The sequence below is a fragment of the Uloborus diversus genome, chromosome 8 (genome assembly GCF_026930045.1).
Source record: "Uloborus diversus isolate 005 chromosome 8, Udiv.v.3.1, whole genome shotgun sequence".
NCBI lineage: Eukaryota > Metazoa > Arthropoda > Arachnida > Araneae > Uloboridae > Uloborus > Uloborus diversus.
In genome coordinates, this window is record NC_072738.1 from 123,055,517 (window position 1) to 123,078,192 (window position 22,676).

A 22,676-nucleotide genomic window follows, 5' to 3' on the forward strand; every position below is an offset into this window, starting at 1 on the left:
AAATTAAAACAAAGAAAAATTAGTCAAAGATAAAATTTATCTTTACACGAAAATAAAATTTAGGCCAGAGCATTTCCCTTCAAGTGAATGACTTTAAGTGAAGAGCATACCATAGAATAAAGCATTGTCCGTCTTCTTTTCTTTTCCTTTTTTTCTTGTCCAAAACGTGGGTCACCACTGAGAGTGTTGTGAAGGTTTATAACAACACCCTAATTTTGTATAAGAATTTGACTCCATTATTTTATAAAAATCGACAAAACGGGAAGATTTCGATAATTGGGAATCTGGCGATCCTTCTTCATTGGCGTCAATTTTTGGCTCCATTGCCTGCGCGAGAGATATTTTTCGTTGCAAATCTAAACAAAGAGGTGGGAAACATCTATTCTCATAGGGTTACTATAAATCAGCAGGGTTACCAAAATGAAAAGGTTTACGCCAAAAATAAGACGACCGCGCCAGATTCCCAATTATCGAAATATCCCCGACAAAACTTTATTTACATCACATATACTTCAAGAAGTCGTCATTTTCATTTTTTCAAGACCAAATTCGTGGAACACGATCTCGTGCGTCTTTTTCACTTCTTTTAATTACGTGTTGCCATTCGGCAGTTTGTGTTAAATAGAAATAAAATAATTAAATTTAAGAATTAAAAGACATTAAAAATATGGATGAAAATATAATACTAGAGAATTATCATTACGTGGTAATAATTTTGACTGAGAAGGGCACTTCATATTGAACATTTATTCAATAGAGATGATTAAACTTTTTCATGCAGCTGATTTTAATCTAGTCACATAGAAGTTGAATTCTTGTTTAAAATTTCAATTTGTATGCATTAGTTTAGTATTCTTCTTCTTCTTTTTATTATTATTATTATTTGATAATAGTAACCAAATTTCCCTATGTGTTACGATTTGCCGTAAGAGGGCGTATTCCTCACCTATTTAAGCAAGTGGTCTTGTATCTTTTGGCTTATGTTGTGTTATGCTTAAGTTGGTGTGATGTTATGTTACATCAGTTGAATGGAGCCGCCAGCCCTCATAATACTGGCAAGAACGAGCACTGCCTCGTTATTTTCATTCTCTTTTAAGTTTTAAATAAAAGTTAGTTTTTAAATTAGTGTTGATTTTTGGAACCACCGATAAAGCTGCATAACCAAATTTTATATCGGTGGTTTATTATTATTAATCGGTGGTTCTGAAAGCAGGGTTGGCAAGGTTTTTACCATTCTGTTCAAAACCCTTGAGTCAAAAAGTGTCCAAAACTATTTTTTGAGAAACTATATTTTGTAGAAAACAATCAAAAGCAGAACAAAATGTGTAAAGATGATTTTCTTGACTATTTAATATTTATTCAATGTGAACATTCAAGTATAAATATATATGTAACTTATTTATACAGCGAATTTTAATCTAGTTACGTAGAAATTAAATTCTTCATTAAAAATTTCATTTTGTATGCAGAAGTGTTCAAAATATAGTTCAATAATTGACTTAAATGCAATAAATTACAATTGTTTGTAGTTACAGAATGTACCATATGGGTCATTCCATGCGAAATCAGCAAAATTCGCAAAAAAGTGGTGGCCGCATGGTAACAGATTTTCATGAAATTTGGTATACAGGTTCCTTTTATGCCTATATAAAAATATCTAAAATATTTTTGCTTAAAATTTTTTATTTAAATAGTTACATGCGATTGAAAATTGATCAAATTGAACAGCATTCTCATAAACGCAAAATGTTGCACTTTTGAAGGCTTGTATCTTATTAACTATTTAATGAAAACATAAAAGTTATATGTTTTTGCAATCTATGGAGTAGGGTAATCAATCTGATATCAGTAAAATTTTCAAAGTTATTATAGTTAACTTTTAACCGAGTCTCAAAAACTGAAAATATTTCAATTTTCTCATAGTTAAGCATTTTATTTTTTAATCTAAATCTTTCAGGAATGCATTAGCTTTGATGAAATTAATATCCATTAATGTGCTAAGTATCATAAAAGAAATACCTTACTTTTGAAGTTGTATTTTAACTCATTTGTCTTCAAAATCAGTTTTAAACTTAGTGACATTTTGTAAAATGATGATTTTCCCCTTCAAGCACACAAAAATTCAAATGAGGGAAATTTCAGAAAACTTTAAATTTTTTCAAGAATATAGAGCTGTGTTTCTACTATTTGCTTGAAGAAACTCGAAATTGGTTTTTAATTTCCAAACGTAAAATAAAATTCAGAAAATAGCATTTTCTTTCTGTTTTATGGGTCAATCCATACAGGCTCGACGGATGGTTGCGCTCGACCATTTTTAATTTTTTTGAAATTCATATCAATAAAAGCTGCATATGAAAGATGTTTAAAACCTCTTTTATTTTTTCTCTCAACTTTGATTTTTTTTGGAGGTCATCAAAAGTAATTTTCGTAGTCAAAAATGGGACTTTTAGACCTTTGCATTTTGGCCAAAATCTATTTGAATTACATTTATGACAGTTAATTTAACGCTTTGATGTTAAAGTGCATAAGTTGATAGTCTTACATGCTGAGTTCCGTAGCTGTACGTTAATAATTAAAATAGTGGCAACAGGTTAAAGTTCAAGACCAAATGTAAAAATTTTACTCATTTCAAAGGGGGATAACTCACGTAGGGGACGGAAACACAAAATGAAATACGGCAAAAACTAATCACTGGAACCATACTAAAAAGAGTATGTAACTGTTGCTGTGTGTTTGTGTACCCTTTATAGATTATAGCCCCTCAAAATTCGGATAAATGACAAAAATGACATTTTTAGACCCCTATAAACCAAAAGGGGATTGAATTAAAAATAAAATTTCCTGGCCAGTTGAATATTCCATGCAAGTACTATACATGTTATACATATTGTTTTTTTTTTATTTGGTTTGTAAAAAAGATACAGGTCTTTGAAATTAAGCAATTTTGCTAGTCAATTCACCCACTAAAACAGAAATAAAAGTAAAAACTTCATGGCACCTTCTTAAACTACGTATATTGTGCCCTATATAATACATTATACTGAAAAAACATATTGTAATTTTCAAAATAATTATTTTAATTTGATAACTTAGAAATATTTGGACATGAATGAGAAGTTTATACTGTGTGGAACCTGTATGGATTGACCCTTACGTGAAGTAACGAGAATTCAAAGAACTTGATAAACGACTAAATGATACAAAAGCAAGTAAAATTGACATTTATTTCATTTAAAAAAAAATGTACATTTCAGCATGTACTTCATAAACATGCTTTTGAGAAAAGGAAACACGAAAAAAAATGGTTAGTTTTGCTAAACTTACAAAATGAAAAGAAATAACTAATGAAATTTTACCTTAGTTCAAGTTACTCTAGTAACAAAAATACGCTGATACCAATGATTAAAATTTAGTAGCATCTAAAAGACACTTTGATATACTATGTAAAAAAAAAAAAATTGAGCAAATTTAGAGCATTCCCTCATTTTCAAAAAAACATCTGAAATAGAGGAAAAAATGAAATTTTTGGAAATTTTCGATTTTTTTAAGTACAATTTCGTCATCAAGAAATTCATAAACATTTACTAAATTAGAGCAGATAGTTACTTATAGATAGTTTTTCAATCAAAATCATTTTTACTGTTATTTTTTCATTAAAAGAGCTAGAAGAGTGATTTAAAATCTGAAGTAAATTGGCAAAACTTCAATCTTCGTTAATATCTCAGATTCAAAAAAAGATCCGAATAAATTTTACTTTGCTCTTTCTCAATAGAGATTTGTTTATAGAATGCGGAAATATTTATTTTTTAAGTGTACGTTTATAACTTATGGAGTTATTGAGTCACAAACTGGCAGCAATGAACTCTGAAAATTTAGGCTTAGCGTAAGCATCAACTTCTAATTTCAATAACAAAGCAACAAACAGTTTTAAACTTTCATACTTTGCATTTCCTCATGGTTTACCTAAATAAAAATTTTCATTGAAATCTGTGACATGTCAGCCACAGCTGATTTGCTCATTTCGCATGGAATGACTCATATTAACTAGTATGTTGTGGCCATCACGAAACTTTCTTCTATATTTTTCTTTTTTTTTCTGATCCCTCCCCATGCTTGACGAGGAAGCAATATTCCCAACAAAAACCAAATTACACATGAAAAAACTTGACGACCATCCCAATGTCTGCATTATTGCAAAAGCAAAGCAAAGAGCGAAAATTGAAAGTTATTTTAAAAGCCTTGCTTGAATTAATTACAAATATTTTATTTGTTAACAAACATAAGATGGCAACAGTTAAAAATTTTAAATCATTGAGATAATATTTCCGATCATTTCCATACAATTAAAATCACGAGAAATACGCAGACGACAATCTATTACGATTTATCTTTCTTATTGTTGCATTAGTAAAGCTATTTTTATTCGCAAAAAAAAAAAAAAAAAAAAAAAAAAAATCAACACCTCTTGGAGCGATTGGCGTCAAAATTGAACCAAAGCCTGTTTACGTATGGATTCACATATATTCCAAATTTCAACCAGAACGTAGCATTACTTCTTGAGATAGGGTACTCACAATGGAAAAAAAGAACGGGCGATTGCGCTACCCCCTTTTTAGCTGTTGACACAAAAATAAAATCAGTTCTTATACCCACTAAGAGCTACTTGCCGATAAATTTTTCTTTCATTCCGTTCATTATTTCTTGAGATACAGCAGTCACAATTGACGACAAAAAACGTTCTATAGCTCAACCCCCGTTTGAGTTATTGACACCAAAATTGAATCAGCACCTGTTCCTGTTAATACCAACATATGGACCAAATTTTGTTTGATTCCGCCAGTAACTTCCTGAGGAATAGCAAGCACGCGTAACTCGAAAAACGTCCCATTGCTCCACCCCCCTTGGAGGAATTCGCGCCAAAAACTAATGGGCACAAGTTCACATAGGGGCACATATGTGTACTAAATTTCGTTCGATTTCATGCGGTAGTTTTTGTTGTAGAGCGGCCACAAAAAACTGGTCACACACAGACGTGACACACATACATACACACACACACACACATACATACACACACACACATACATACACACACACACACACAGACAGACAGACATTTTTCAAAAATGGTCGAAATGGACTCAAGACACCTCAAAACGTTCGAATCCGTCAAAATTCGAAATTCGAAAATTTGCACGAATCCAATACTTTCTTCTATATATTAGATATAGAAGAAAGTAAAAATATGAACTAAACAAGAATAGCACAAGTTTTATAATATAAGTGTTTAATCGTCGATTTCTTGTTCTGTAATCTATGATTTAAAAAACAATTTTCGTTAAAACATCATGTAAAATTTATTTTCAAAAAACCATTTAAAAAAAAAGCTTTTTTTTGGCACCTAAATATTGCACATTTAATAACATTCCTTTCAGTTCTAAATGGAACTGAAATTAGTTGTCTTGGTAGTGTTTTGAATTTCCTCTCATAACTCTCCCAACTGTTATATATAAGGAAGTTTTTAGTAATAGTTATTGCCAATTTTTTAAATGAAATATTTTTTTAATGACAAATATTGGAGAAAAATATAATCAAATACTCATTATATATAAGCCTCAATAATGTCAGCATTTATGCATTACAAACATTGCAGTAAATACAAATTGATTAGATTACACCCCCTTTAGCTTTAGCATACACTGTTAAAAATTCAGGAAGATTTTCTGGTAATTGTTACTGCAAAATGGCAGACTTAACGCATCGCGGATTTTTACGGTAATTTATACCGGAAAAATAAGCGATCCCAGCTCCAATTGATTGCTGCGGCCTACCGAGGAAACCGTAAAATTTTACAGTAACATTTGATTTTTACGGTAATAGTTGCTGGCAACATGGATGCCAGTAACAATTACCGTAAATTTTCCGGAAAAATTTTAACAGTGTAGTTTTGGACAGTTTAAGACAGTTTCGGACACTTATGGACAGTTTTGGACGGTAAAAACCACCTGTCCTGTCCTAAACCAGTTTTGGACAGTCCAAAACCCAACCCTGACCATTTGGATTACTAATTAAGTTGCAAAGGTAAAAAAAAAGGAAAGAAACTATGAAACAGGAGTTTATACCTGCTTATGAAGCTACATTGTGTAGGTTGCAAGAAAAACTTGTCTTTATTGTAAAATACCTCAGATAACTACTGTGGACACTCCCGTCTTTCTAGGTATAAGGTTTAGTCTTGACACGGCAGCAGAACTAAACAATTAAATCATAGCTCAAATATGGTCATATCAGGAAAAGTCTGGAAATGCCCTATGTTCTTACAGACGATAAATATTCGAACAATAACTAAGTTCTCAGATGGTTATTGTTCTATTTGTTGAACAAAAACTATTGAACAACAAACTATGGGAAACACAGGCCCTCTCTGTTTTTCTAGTGTTAAATGTTTTATGGAAATGTTAGGGCACGAAATCGACCTGCCTGACTATGACACTTTCAAACAAAATGATTTTAAAATAAATTAACAAATAGGTAAATAATCAAAATTCGCTATAAAAAGAATCTTATAAAATGCTGTTACCTTTGCTAATTATAAAATGAACTTATTTATTACTAATACAGCATCCAACAAGCATCAACAAACAATATTGACTGGAATTTTGAAATCAAAAAAATTAAATAAAAAACAAGAAGTTCCATGCAGAGCTAAACGAACATACGTTAACGAAAACCAATATCCACTTTCTAGTATCTTATCAATACTCTCAAATTATTTCAACCGAAACCTTTGCAACATTTTAACCTGATTTTTAGAAATAAAATATGTTTTGCTCATCTAAAGAAATAGATGCATAAAAGATAAATAAACGAACAAATAAAGTAGCAGCACCTTTTAAACGAAGCAACTATTACATTTTTTTCAATTAAATACAGTTATTTAATCGCTTTCAAAAAGAAAAAAAAAGCGAATCCTCATATATATAATAGCCAATGATCGAGTTACGCTTCTGACGTCATCAACAATGAAACTCGCGCCACGACATGATAATTTCATAATATGTTTTGGTAATGTTTAACATGCAGGGAAATGGTTTATTGTGACAAGGCTGACCTGAGTCCGTTATGGTAAGACTGTGTCATTTCAGGGGAATGAAGAAACGAAAAAGGGTCAACAATGAACGCTTTCAACTGGAATTTAGGGTTAATAAACTAGAGTTAGGGTTAAAATTTCAGCTATCAAAATATCTCTCAACAGGCAATTGCTTCGTTCAAATGTAGAAGCAATTTACATCTGTCGTAACTTGATGGAAGATTTCCTAGTTAATATTAATAAGCCTATTTAAATAAATACATCCTATGAAAAATTGTTTGTTTTTCCCCTATTGCCAAAAAATAATTTAAAAAATTGAAAAAAAAAAAAAAAACTTTCCAAAATAAATAAAATCAATAAAATGGCTACTTAAAGAAATAGTCGAACGAAAAAAAAACATCTTCGCATATCATTATGTAGAAACATTAAGGACACCGAATTTCTCCGCCAAAAACTGAGTACACAAGTTAAAACTTTAAAGTGAAAATAAAAACAAATAATTTTAACAATATTATTTCACAGTAAAAAACATGGTTGAGGAGTCGGAGTTGGAATCAATCTCATTTTGGGGCAAAAGAGTTAGAATCGGGAGTCGAAGGTTTTTATTTTGAAGAATCGGAGTCGGAATCGCTCATTTCCCCTTAAAATTCGCAACTTAGCGAATGTCTGCGGAGTCGGACTTATTTTGGAGCAAAGGAGTCGAATATGTTAAATTTCCATGAATCAGAGTCAGTCATTTACCCTCCGTGTATAAACTTTTGCCAAAGATACAAAATTATTGAGTTTATTTATTTTCGACTTTTCTTTTTTTTTTTTTTTTTTTGCGATATACATGACTAAGGTGTCCTCGGCGAAATCTTTTGAACAAAAAAGGTTTGTTCGAATCAGACTATTCACTCAAAAGTTATTGAGGGGAGGGGGGTAGACTGAGAGGCAGGCCCACAGACAGACCGCAGACATTTTTCCCCATCCCAATACCCTACTTTCCATTTTTTTAAAATTTTTTGATACTTATTTAACATTTTTATTTATTTTTGCCCCCCCCCTCATTTTTTTCCCGCGATATTTTATTAAGATGCATTAAGCCATCTTTCATGCTTTTTTCTTCTTTCTTTGACTTTTACCCTATTGCCAAAAAATAATTTAAAAAATTGAAAAAAAAAAACTTTCTAAAATAAATAAAATCAATAAAATGGCATTACTGGGAAAGTAGGCTAAAAAGGAAACGATTAAATCGCTTCGCTTTCTCGAGAAAACCGAACGAAACACTTGGGAATCAACATTTAGGCGCATAAGCAGCCTGGCAAGCTTGATTAAAAATCATTTTATTTTTTTCTATTCCCCTTTCTTTTCTAATAGTCACTGTATAATTTCTCTCTATCTCTCTTTTTTCCCTTAAAATTCACTTATTTTTGCACGATTTAAATACGCAAATACTGGAATATGAATAATATATTATATACAGTAATAATAAAATGTACACATACTTTTGAAGATTCATTTTAACTAGAAACTCATAGGGAATTAGCTTCTCTTCCATGGACACCCATAAAAAAAGGTGTCACATTGGTGCTGAAACATGTTTTAAATAAAGTTTGAGCCTAAATATCATACAAAACATTTTAACATAAGCTATTAATGAATGAGTTTGGGGTCATTCCACAGTGACTAACGTAACGTTCGCAGCTGATTTTCTAACTCTTTTTACTTACGCCGGGAGTAAAAATATTTTTTTTTGTTTAATATGCAGATTTAAAATGTACAAGGTGTTATTTCTACCAAGAATTTGAAGCAAAATAATCTCTGGCGGGTATTTTTTCACCAAAAAAGGCATTGTGACTAAAGTAACATTTTCGCAACCCTGAGAAACGATGCTTATGTTATGAGGCAAATTTTTCTGAAAGTTACGCAGGCATTTAAAATTGGCCGACATATTTGTAAGAGATAAACAGTCTATCTTAAAAAAATATACTTCAGATTTATTACAGATGAATCCTTTTTTAGCACTTAATGGTACTTTTACGAAAAAATGTGTGTGACTAACGTAACGTGATTAACGTAATCATCGAATAACAAGCAATGACTGCATATAAAAACTTTTTGTAATTAATCTATTGCTCTTCTATTACTTTTACTTTTTAGGAACCTTTTTTGTGTTCAATTATGGTTCTTTCTTTACCTTTTTTCTATATTAGTGTAAGAAATTGAATGGAAGGATTCAGTTCAATTAACTCAATTTGAATGTGCGAAAAAATAAATAAATTGCTTTTACACACTAAATAACATCATTGTTGGACTAATTAAATCCTAAATGTCTCTCTTTTAAAAAAGTTAACTTTTTACATGTTGATATTTCACCAAATTCTAGTATTCCGCCGATATACTAGTTATCGTCATAAGAAACTCCGAAGTACTTTTCAACGGCATATTATTTTTTAAGATTTACTGATTCATCTAACGAATAACGTTGTGCATCTTGAATTAAAATGTAATATTGAAAAAAAAAATATATTCGAACATTTTTGCGGAATGCATTTTAATTCCAGATATCACCGAAAATGTTTAAATTTCTAAATTATCCTTCATGCATTTTCTGAAATATGCTGCAACAGCGCTCATTGTCTTTTTATCATGTAACATCTTCAAATGTTCTCCAACGAACTGCCATTACTTCATTTCAAATAGGTGGAGATGTATTTTCTAAAAAATAGAGACGTTCTCCTTTGTTAAGACTGTCTTTCTATTTTCTTAATTCTTTAACTTGGATTCTTGTGTTGAATGCACATTCAGCAGAGTGCTTATTTTGATTTACACACATTCTTTTTAAAAATAATAATTCTTTAAATTGGAAGTATCTTTTTAAAGACTTTTAAAAAAGTATTTTTCTAAGTATCCAGAAGGTCTGCAATGTGATATTACTGGTACTTTTCACCCTAAATATTTTTAATCAATATAGAATGCCTACTTATTTAAAATTGTTCATGAAAATGTACATTTAATTAAATAAGTTTTAAATTTTAGCAGTCAGTTTTAAAATGTTACGTTAGTTACATTTAAACTGCTACGTTAGTCACAGCTCAAATGTTACGTTAGTCACATTAATTATTTTATATCTACTGATACTAAAATAAATATTTTGCATTTTTTAAGTTGATATGACACAGATGTAAGAAAATAAAAAGTGCTGTTTGGTTCAATCATCTGGTTTAGTTTTTAAGCAGAAAATAGTACATTTTCGTAACTAACGTAACGTAAATATTTTCAGTGAAATAACCAAAGTAATTAAAATACTCATCTTATAATGTATGCAAAAAGAACAGTCAATTTTATTGGGCCAACATCTTATCTTTTAGAATAAACATAATTCTTTTAAAAAATTTCAAAATTTTTTTCATTACACAAGAAAACTTAAGCGCATGCTTTTTGCGTATGCTAAGCCTTTAATACAACCTCACACGTTTAGAACCAGAATAAAAACATTTAATGAAATTTTTGCGAACTATTACTGGATTTATGTAACTAGAAAGGATGCTGAATGAAATGATAGTTCACAATTAGGGCTTTGTGGAAAAAAAATTGACGTTGAGGTTGACATTTCTATGGAATTACCCGCTATTAAAGCCGTCTTTATTTTAAATTTTTTCTAATTTTAATCATCATTTGTTTTTCTTTTAGAATTGCAAAAAGGTATTTTAGTTAAGAAATTTCCGCCTGTCTTCTGAAGGAATAAAACTATAATCATCTTAAATCATCTTAAAATGGTTGAAACCCGTGAAATTTCAAAGCAGAATATTTTTACGAATCTAACTTCCTTTTATTAATTTGTAAACAGGAGAAAATAGAAAAAGTTTTTTCTCCCTTTAAGGTGACACAGGGCTATTATTTCTAAAATTTCTATTTTTAAATAAAAATTTTGAAATTCTATCAGACAGTGTGCCTGCTATTATTAAACACACTCACCAAGTTTAATTTCAATATCAATAATTTTTTTTAAATTTTAAAATTTGAAAAAACTTTATTATTATGAAACAAAGTACGCAGCTTAACGTTACATTTGCACACTAAATTGCAATTTTAAATTATTTCTTAGACTTGAATTAACATTTTGTTGGGGATATTTTATCACTTTTTTTCTTTAAAATAATTTAAATCGAATAAAATACAATATTACCCTATTTTATTTTAAAAACAAGTCCCCGTTTAGTACCAAAAATATCTTTGAAAAACAATGACAATTGAAAAAAAACTGAAAAAGTGCTCCCAACAAAGTGTTTCGGACATTCATATAGTGCTACAGTTCAATTTTCAGTTAGATAGTGTTAAAATTAAAACGCGCACTTCAATGTCAGCAAGTGTTATCTTCCGTAAAATTAGATTTTGAGGGGAAAAAAATGATTTTCAGTTTTTCCGTAAAAAACTAACTGAAAAGTAAAAATAATTCTTATGTTTGTAAAATACTGTAAAATTACTTCAAGAAGTTTTAGTTCGTAACAACACACAATCTTCATTAATTTGGACACTATCCTTGAAGAAAATTATAATTTACCAATGCCATTTTTGAAAATTCTAATTTTTTTTTTTTTTAAGGAATTAATTTGATATTAATGACAAAAACTTTTTTTAATACCTAAAACAATGATCACAATGTACGTTTATTATTCTTAATCATTTAGAAAGGTTTTTAATATTTTTAATGTTAACAACGTTGCGAAATGAAAACAAAGGGGCGTGGTCATATACAAAATATGAGCATAACTCAGCCAATTTTGCAACGATTAACAAATTTTTTGACAGAATTATCTTATCTGAATATGTAGAAATCCAAAAACTGATATTTTGATCGATTTTCGCGATTTTGAAAGTTCTTTGTCACATAAAATTAAAGCCTTGAAATATATATGTTTGCTTACCCCCCCCCCCCCTATTTCTAAAATTACACGTTTCCTATGATCCCTTCGCACTTCGCCTTTGACCGTATGTTAATTCTTCCAAAATCTGTAAATGTGGATTCATTGCCACTACACTATTAATGCAGGAAAAACAACTAGATTCCTTCGTTCTCGTTGCATTATAAACTCTTTCCCTCAATTTGTTGCTAATCCCTTAAATGCACGTTGTTTCATTTGTCAAAATGGGACAAAATTCGAATTGAAACAAAAGTCACAATGAAAAAAAGCGAATAGTTTTGTTCTTTAAAGCAATTATATTTTCATTTCAGAAAAACCAGGAATTCGGTGTGGAAGAAGAAGCTTTGTCGTGCTGCCATCTACTGACTAGAATCTTCTTAAAAGTTCCACAATTATTTTGCGTCGTTTTCTTTTGAGTGAAAAATATAATAAATGAACGATCACATAAGAAATGTTTGAACTTAAGCAAGCGTGAAAGAAATTTTTATGTAAAATCTTTTTCATGCAAAAAAAATTAAGTTTCTAACATTCGAAAATTTCAACAGTTTAAGATATAACAGAGCAACAAGAAAACTAAGGGGAGAAAATTAACATCACGACGACCAAAGATTTAATGAAATTAGAAAGAATTGGTTACAATTTGTGTGAGGGATATCTTTATGGCCCATGTTATTGAAATGTTCTTCTTTTCCCCTAACCTTAAATAAAATGAAGTAGAATTGAAACCTACAACATACCAACTTTTTTTTTCTCTCTCAATTTCTTTCTTTATTTATTTTTTTCTTACTTTCATTATTGTCTTTATTTTTAACAGCCCAGAAAAAAATTATTCGGCTCTTCAGAAAAATCCAATTGTTGAACTAAATGGGCATTACAAAATGCAAGGATTTTCGAATATATAAAAAGTATAACAGTATGCTCTTGATATCTCGAACTTCGATAACTCGAAAACCTTGATGTGATGAAAAAGTATTTTTGTCCTTGATTTTGCGTATTTATCTAATGTTATTTTTCCTTCTTACGATGAAAAGTTTTTAAATCAAAACCTTGTTATGTCGAATATGTTTCAAAGTCAAATATCTTTTTTTCCGAAAAAAACACACTCTTCAGTCTTGAAGCAATTCGAGGAATGTTTCCAAAAATTCCTTGCACCCTTCATTATTTCGCTCAGGGTTTAGGAATGATTCGGAGAAGTTCATCTACTGTCACTTTCATTCTAAAGCCCAGGGGTGTCAGAAAGTTTAAATCCTAAGAAGCCCAAAAAACCTACCTGAAACTTTTCGCCCCCTTCACAAGCCATTTCGTTAGACCTTTTGACCCGATATCCACCTGCGTAAAAAGGGTCATTTGTCCAACTTTTTTGCTCCGGTGTGCTCGAAACTCATTTGAGACCGTTCTGCAACGTTTTTGGTAATTCAAATCTTTCATATGTTTAGTCATGGTAAATCACGACATTTCGTTACTTTACTAGAGCGTTCTTTTTTTTTCTCTATTTTTGGCTAATTTTAAAAATTGAAATTTTTGTTATTGTATTAAGACTCTTTTTTTTTTCAAATTTCCACTTATTTTTAACTATCGTGACTAGCTTTTTGGATTTTTTTTTTTTTTTTTTTTTGCTTGTGACCTTGTTATCTCGAAAACTAATAGAGATGGACAAAAAACATCTATTCATTGTTCTTCTTTGAACGAAGAAAATATTTGTACCGATATTGGCGTGCGAGGGAGATGATGATGACATTTAGTGACTGAATTATTTTTTTATTCATGTATTTCTACGTAATTTTTCTCCTACGAATCGTTGTACATTTCTTTACTGCTTTGTTGTTGATAACTTTACTGTTTTATGCATTTTAAAACTTGTTATCATAGTTTCTTCGATTCAGTTTTTAGCTCCAATCTCATGTATCTGAGATACATGAAGACCCATGATGTAAAAGATGATCGCCAACTTCTTCCATATACATTTTAAATGGCAGAGAATTGATGCTTGTATTAAAAGTTTATGTGTTGCACTTACAAAAAAAATTGTTTTCTACAGCCCGAATTTCCTTCCGGTAAGGGAGAAATTGGTCATGAAAATCCTGTTATGGATATAAATTACGATACTAGAATTGGCGATGTGTGTTAAAACCAAAAGCTATGTAGGGCTGACAATGTAGGGCTAACAACTAGAGTTTAGTTTCAGAAATTGAGGGAGTGGAAGGAGGGGCACGCAAGTGTTCTCGGAAATACAAAAAAAAAAAAAAAAAATGTCGTAAAAAATCGAGCACAAAATAATCATAAACATTGAGCAGAAAAACCCTTTTAAAAATTTGCACTCGAGTTTGTTTTTACGTACAGTGGCAGATTTAAAATATAACAAATGCTGCAATTGCGCGAGAGGCCCCATAACCATAGGGGCATCGTAGGAGTTACAAAAATACTTATGATGAATGTTTTACAACTTCTGTGATAGATAAATAGGGCCCAAAATGTTTTTTGACGGGCCCCAAACTAGCTCCGCCGAAGCGATACAGAAAAGACTGTTAAAAGATTACTGTGATTCATATCACAATTATCGAAAAATTAAAAATTACCATCGGTTCAACGGGAATCTAACAAAATGAAACAAAACCGGTTTCGCCATCTCATATTTGTTTCCATGGTCTCCAATTCGTAAATATATCTACAAATGGTCGTCAGTCTGAGAGACGCTATATTAGTTTTCCATTGAAATAAGTAATTAATAGCCACACAAAAAAAAAAAGAGTAAATAGGCTTTTTAGAACACCCGATCGAAAACAAAAAGGGAAGTGCACAACTGGAACGTACGCACACCCCACATGCGAAAATTTAGCCTTCTACATCTTACTATTTTTGAATTATAACTTATGAGAGATACATACGTACATCCAGCCGCAAGAAACAACGCAATAATTAACTTGTTTGGTACCTGAATGACAACATTATGGGCTTCCGCGGAACCCCTGAGAATATTTTCTTTTATAAACGCCACTCGTTGTTAGCGCTACCTACAAACCTTTAGCTAATATTGTATCAAAGGACAGAAAACATTGATGAGATTAGGATCAAAATAAAAAAGGAATTATATGTATAATCTTAAAAAGTTTTTTAAAAATAAATTTTCTTTACTGGTGCAAGACTTAATTAAACACATTGTATTATATTCAGGATATCCTATAGTTGAATCATTTACTTAGAAGAAGCAAAAAAGGAATGAACATGCAATAAGGATATGTTTTTTTTTTCTTTTTCAATATTTCACAATATGGCTGCAAAATTTTCTATTTGACTGCGAAAATAGGAAATAATAAAAATTTAAAATAAGAAATATTTTAAACTAGCAAAAATACCCGGCGTTGCCTGGATCAGTAAATAATAATCTCTCATAATAAATATGAGAAACAATCGCTACTTTCATTCGTTTTCTGTTTTAAACTGAAAGACATTGCTTTGACGTGATTAAAAATAGAGTTTCTTCCTTACCCATAAAATTAACGGCAATAAGTATATATTTATGTTAAAAAAAAGTGAGGTCAAAAAAATTCTGAAAGGAAGTCTGGCGGGCCTTCATCCAGGAGATTCCATAGCGCCTACAGCCTTGAAATTTTGTACAAGATTTCAAGGTACATCGAGCCCCGGTGGTTTGCACCTGGGGTTTTGTTTTTTAAGTTTCGAATTAGTTTTTTTTTGTTATTAAAGGGGTGAAAATTATTTGCCTATATTAGCATTATCTATCGTTGGAAAGGGTGGAATTTTCCGCGTTCTACGCAATTTGTTTTAATGCTCTAACTCAATTACGGCGGGAGTTATTTGCGTTTTTAGCTCAAATATTTTTAAGCTTAGCTGAACTTAAGGCATTACTTTCTTCATTATATCTATCGGTAAAAAGTGAAGGAATTGTCCCACAGTTCACTGAGATACTTTCGGTGACCATAAAATGAAGCTAAACATTTTCATCCGAAATGTTTCCAAAATTTGGCGATTGTTTGAAATTTTGCAGAAAGATAAATTAACGGAAGTTTTTGTGCTGTTTATGGATGCTTAATTTAGTTGGCGGGTCATTTCATAATTTAACAAAAGTTTTAAAGCTTCTTTAAATGGCGATATTTTGGTTGAAAACCGCGAAAAAAAAATTGCCCTAGTGCCTCAGCTACTGAAATCTTTCCGCAAAAACGTTTTGCCAAATTCCTGCTGGTCGATTGGATAATAAGTAAGTGTTCAATCAACACAAATAAATGAAAAAACCATTAATTGCATCAAAATTACATTAAAATGGAAAATAACCAGCCAAATCCACCAATTATTTGCCAATATTGGGCAAAAATGTAAATTCAAGATTTGACTTGAGAAAAGCCTTGAACAGTCAGACGAAAAGCAAAAATATTCAACAAAACAACAATTGTAGCTCTTCGCAACTCTAACAAACTATAAGGGGCACTGCAGCCACCGTGTAATGGCGGATGAAAAAGGTAAAACAAACGCACGCCGTAGCGTAGAAAATGCTAATAAGCCTAGTAATTTTTGCTTGTTTACATGACTTTTTGTTTTATTCTTTTAAAATTAGTTTTTAAAGTCTTGTGGATATTCTAGCCCACGTAGAAAGAAATGAGAATTCAAAAAGCATTACTAAAAGTCAGAATTTTATGCAAAACATGTAGTTTGTTGTTCTAAAGCAGCCATTTCCACGATGTTCAATATGATATTTATCAATTCTTGATGGAACTACATTTTCATTGTGGCCATAAGAACACTATAAATATTTCATGAACAAAACCTTTGTTTACCAGTGTTATCAAAAGAGGAAGATGATATTTCTTTGTCTTGTTTGGATAGCGCTAATTGTTTTACATTTGTAGCTGAGTTATTTCTCAAATTGCCCAATCGGTTAATTTTATTTTGTTTTCTATTTCGTACGTTTCTAATTTCTGAACTATGATTTAATTCGGTATAACTTTAATATACACCCCCAAAAATTACGCGCCAAATCTGGCATTTCCTACGGACTTTTTAAGGTTGCTGTTTCTTATTTTGGTGTTGCCAATTTAGGTTTTTTCAGCTTTTAGGTTTTTGCTGTTGCCAAATTTAGTATTTTCTTGTATTTTGTACCATTTTTTGAGTTTTTTTTAAAGTTTTGTGGCAACAATTTTTGTGGCAACAAAGTTTTGTGTTAACAAAAACAAAAAAAGTCGCCAAATTTCCGATTTGGGGGGTTATATCAAAGTAGTTCCTTTAATTCTGTCATGCTATGCAAATCATCAATAAAATTCTCACGGTAGTAGTTTTCTTTTCTTTTTAAACTATCTACCTAAACTTATCGAATTCTGTGCGTTGATTAAAGTAATTTTTTAAAAATAGTAAACTTAGTCAAATTATTTAAAAAATGGTCAGATCCTATTTTTTAAGCATGCTCTTTCAGAAAAAAATGCTTTTAAAATTTTGGAAACGACCCCATTATATTTTATTGTAGACAGGGGAATTATAAATACGTGAAACATGCCAAATTGGCGAAAAAATCATTTCTAAAATAGCTGTTGTCTTTTTCCCTTGGCTTATCTTGTTTAAAAATTAAATCTCAAATTTCGGCAACATTTGACAAGCTAATAGCGATTTGTTTTAACTATTTTAGCGAAAAAAATTTGAAAACGGGCCAAGTATTTCACGTTATGGTAATTCCACCGTAACATGAATGGCTAGAATCTATTGCCTCAGAATGTACAGAACTTTAGAGAATGTTTGAAAGTTTATTATTCAGTCTTAAATTATTTGTTCAATTTTGAAAAATCAGATTTAATATTGTACTACTGTAATAATTATAATATAAAAAAACAAATAAATAACATATCTAGGAAAAATGTTAAATACAGATGACTGCAAATGGTAAGTGCACTGAAACGGCTAATAAAACACACTTATGTTGAAGGCCTTTTCTCATTAGAATAGGCATCAAAGTTCCCAATTCGTAAGAATATTCTTTGGAGGACTTCTTCAGTCTTCGGAATTTTCATAGATTGAAACCTGAGCAGTGTTACAACAAATTTAGGTATTACTAACACTTTTGCGGCATTAATATCAAACTCGAGTGTTTTTGAAACTGCAATCAAAACTCGATATATAGCTTCAAAATCACTTATTTTAGTTACAAATTCCAAGATACTCGAGCAATATAGTTTTACATCTACATCCATTTTGAAATCAGAGATTAAAAGTGAATAGTTTAAAAATAAAGCAGCGCCAGCTTTCTCAACTCGCTTATCTTCTTGCTGAAGAATGTCTCCCACCGAGGAAATAATTCTCTCATGAAACCTCAGAAGTGTTTGTCTACCTTCGTTGTATCCAAACAAGTTGCAAAATATTTTAATGATTAAATTGCGATTCATCCAACATTTCGTTTGAGGGCAACACTTGCAAAAGGTAATTTATGAAACTAGGATTAGAAGTATTGCTATGCATTCCAACGGATTTCACTGCCAAACGTAATAAATCCAAAACTGGATACAAGTATTCATCCTCCCACATGAGAGCAGTTTCTAGTGCAGTCATCTGGTTCACAGTAACTGTTTTAGGCAAAGTCACTAAAACCATGAGGCTTTTCAATTCGTCTTCTGACAGTTGATGTTCTTTACCCACTTTCGAGTTGAATTCAGCCAACTTTGCAGCTAGACCATCAACGTTTGAAATTGAATAGCTGATAAATTTTTCCTTATATAAAACATCATTAGCATTCCATGAGCCATCACCTGTTTTGTCTAAGATGAAAGTTGCAATCTGTGCAATGTGGTCGACTGCTAAATTGTGCTCAACTACAAATTTCTGAGCTACATCCCAAGGATTTTCACCCGCTTTATACCCAATTTGATACATGACACCTTCAACATCAACGTTAAAGTTCAAGGTTTTCACCCCTTCTTTGTTAACTTGATGTGATTTAGCTATATTTCCAATCACCCCTTCTGAAACGACATCCTTCTTTTTCCACTGGCTTGTTGTGGCATCCCATGAATATACAACCATACAATCATTCTCTTGTTCAAAAACCAACCTCGTTTCGCCATCAAAATCTCCTTTATCTAGGATGGTGCTGTCAACATTATGCTGCTTTCCAAAAATTTCGCGCAAGTGTTTCTCCTCTAAAACTTCTCCAGGAGCGTCTCCAGTAGGTATTTCCCCAAGAATATACAAGGTTCCATCACTACATCCAACTGCTAAATTTCCATTCGATGCGCAAGTTATTGACCACAATGTTTTGCCAGAAAAGTTTATACTTTGCACACAGTCTCCATTTCTCCAAATTTTTACTCTACCGTCTTCCCCACAAGTTGCAAAATCTCCTCCGGTGTTTAAGAGAGTTATTCCGTATATGTAAGAGCTATGACTCTTATAAATCGCTAAGCAGTTGCCCTCTATGGACCACAACCGCACTGTGTAGTCATTGCTACACGACAAAAAATTCCCAACACGTAAAACAGCCAAACCTCTTACACAATCAGTATGACCTTCGTAAACTTTTTCGCATTTTTCTGAGCACCACAAACGAATAGTATGGTCCGCTGAGGCAGTTAGAACAAGATTTGGTTCAGGCAGAAACTCAGCTGCCCAAACTGCTTCCTGATGGCCACTTAAAACTAAATGACATTTCTGTCCAGACCAAACTCTTGCTGTTTTATCCCATGATCCACTTACAAAAGTCCCAATAGGTCCAGCAGACAAAGAACAAACATTGCCAGAATGAGCAAGTAATTTCATGACAGGTTCTGCATGATTGATAGCAAATCCATAAATGTAACAATCATTACTACCAGCTAAAATTAGACCTTCAGGATATTCATCACTAGCTGGCAAAGCGCACAAGCTTGATACATACTTAGTGGCTCCACAGAACACAGTAGCTTCGTTATAGCCACCATCAGTATTCGGAGCCCACAGCTTAACCAGTCTATCTCTAGACCCTGTAACAAAACTATTTTCTGGATATCTAGTAGCCGCTATAGTTCTAACATCACCATTATGAGCAGGTATGGCATATTTTACGGCATACTTCACACCCATTTCTTCATGATCAATTTCCATTACGATAAACAAGATCAAAATAAGGCACACTTGAACAAAACGTAGCTTTACAGAAATAAAGATATCCACAACGTTGCCATTTCATGAAAATAAATTTAAAAATTATAGTGGCAGTTAAGGCTTAATTCGAACACACATAATGCGATCAGGATACCTAAGAAAGATAAACAAATCGTATGATAGTTCTAAATAAAAGCTATATGGAGGGTAGGAAAGGGAATCATGCTCCGGATTTCAATCAGTAAGTATCAAATCAATTCAATTATGCTTAACTAAAATCTTGCAAAACATGTGCTTTTTGAAATTAAGATGTATATCTCGTAGCAGAACAAAAATATAAATAGTGTGCGAGTTTTACCATAACCTCTTATAGGAGGGGATGGTTTTACACACATCGCTAGTTTCCTGCTGGGTTATGGGAATGTGAAACGTGGTCGCTTGGCGAGTTTAGAGATAAACAATATAGAATTGAAAAATTACTTTATACTAGCCAGACCCGTGCAGAACGTCCGTCTTCTCTTCAGAACAAAAAAATTATATCCTGCAGCGCAGAATAATTTAATATTGTACACAAGATAGATGTTTTGGTGAATCTTCGACGAAGTTACGGTAACGTGGTTGCTTAGTGAGATTGTTATTAAACAATGGAAGTTGGAATATTGTTTTACATTTTGATGATACTTTTAATGATATGTTTAAGAACTTGTTTGCTATCTTTCTAGGAGAAAAATGGAAAATAGCATTCCCGCTCTTAATTGCTCCTATAAATTGCCGCCATGATTGATCCCTAGGTAGAATTTACGATACTCGAGTCGTATTGGCGTATTTTTTCAAAAACAGCCAAGTTTTGCACCTAGGATTCCGAAGTAAAACTTTTTCTCTTACTTCTAATGAAACCAAAGGAAATTCTCCTACGAAAAAAAAGAAAAAGAAAACCGAAGAAAAGGGGTGGAGCTTTTGCGATGCAAAATTTTACAAACGTTTCGAAGCTCTAAAAATTATAAAAGCAAAATATGTTGCTAATATCAAAAAAAAAAAAAAAAAAAAACAACTTTGAGAAAATAAAAAAAATATACTTCTATGGAATCAAAAAAGCATTTTTTGACTTATCAATTAGAATTTTGTGTAGCAAGCTCTAAAACCGATGATTCGCCAAACGAATAGCGGATCGCATTGTTGCAGGTTTGCCAAAATCGGGTTAGAATGCTCCGTCGCCACGATAAGGTGCTGGGTTGCCAGAATAAAGTATTTATCATCCCTAATAAACCCTAAACTATATTCGATGTATATATTCTCACTACAAAAACTAATTGATTTTTTTTTTACAATACAATTTTGAGATTGCCACTTTGCTTTTACACTACCGCAAGAAATGAAAACATTTTATTTTCTTTTTGTTTTTTCCATAAAAACTCTGTGTGTTTCACCTTATTTTAAACTTAGTGAATGCAATAAATAAAACCCGAAAGACATTATCAAATGCATGCATCAAAATACTATCGCTATTTTGCATTTTTCTCTGCTAGATTCATTCAGATGGAATCGTCTTAACTTAGACCATTGCCAGATTCCACGTCTTCTGTGGTTAGACTGTACATTAGGGTGGAACGAAAAAAACGAAGTTTTTATTTTCGAATCGTAATAGTGCGGAAAAGTTGCGATTGGTGAAGACTTACAAAACAAAACAAAGATTTTTAAAATCGGATAATATCTTCCGATCCCGCAACGAGCCTGAATATTTGAAAAAATGGAAAATTTCGTGTTTTCTTAGTGATTTTTCAAAAATTTTGTTTTATGTTTCTTTTTAAGGCTCTAATATGGAAAAGTTACGATTGGTGAAACCTTCAGAAATAAAAAAAAAATTTGAAATCGAATAATACCTTCAGATCTAGAACCAAGCCTAAAAAATCGAAAAAGTTGAGAATTTCAGGATTTTTCCGAATTTTTAACATTTTTGGATCAATGTACTTTTTCAGGCTACAGAACGGAGAAGTTACGTTTAGTGAAGACTTCAAAGTGGAAAAAAAAAAATCTTTTTGAAATAAAACAATATCTTCCGATCGCGCAACGAACCTACACGTTTGAAAAAAATGTAAACTTTAAGCCCTTTTTTCAGCTTTTTTTTTTTTCTTTTAGTTTAACGATCCTCATAAGTTCGGTACAAAATACTAATAGAAGAACGTTTGTTTATAAAACAAATGTGATATTTTAGTACTAGAGCCTGCCTGTAAATTGTCCACATGGCCCTTTAATTCCGCGATACTCATATTTGTTTATGCCGCTTAGTCCAGTGTATGCATCTAATACGCCCCATTAGCGAAATAAAGAACCACAAAAATTTCACAGACGGTGCCATTCATGTTTACAGAACAATTCAAACCTGTCGATATTTACCTGAGAATCTAAAACAAGTTGTTTACTAGGGTGGAACGAAAAAAACAAAGTTTTTGTTTTCGAATTGTAATAGTGCAGAAAAGTTGCGATTGGTGAAGACTTACAAAACAAAACAAAAATTTTTAAAATTGGATAATAACTTCCGATCCCACAACAAGCCTAAAAATTTGAAAAAAATGGAAAATTTCATGTGTTCTTAGAGATTTTTTAAAAATTTT

General features: G+C 31.6%; 1 protein-coding gene across 1 annotated transcript; it reads right to left on the bottom strand.

The window, feature by feature from the left end:
* Positions 1 to 18,351: 18,351 nt before the first annotated feature.
* On the bottom strand, positions 18,352 to 20,064 carry LOC129228575 (phospholipase A-2-activating protein-like). Its single transcript, XM_054863258.1, has one exon. The coding sequence runs from the start codon at positions 20,062 to 20,064 to the stop codon at positions 18,352 to 18,354; it is 1,713 nt and encodes a 570-aa protein (XP_054719233.1).
* Positions 20,065 to 22,676: the final 2,612 nt, after the last annotated feature.

What these genes read in the sequence shown, in the direction of transcription:
- LOC129228575 (XM_054863258.1), bottom strand. Translation starts at nt 20,064, where the DNA reads ATGGAAATTGATCATGAAGAAATGGGTGTGAAGTATGCCGTAAAATAT.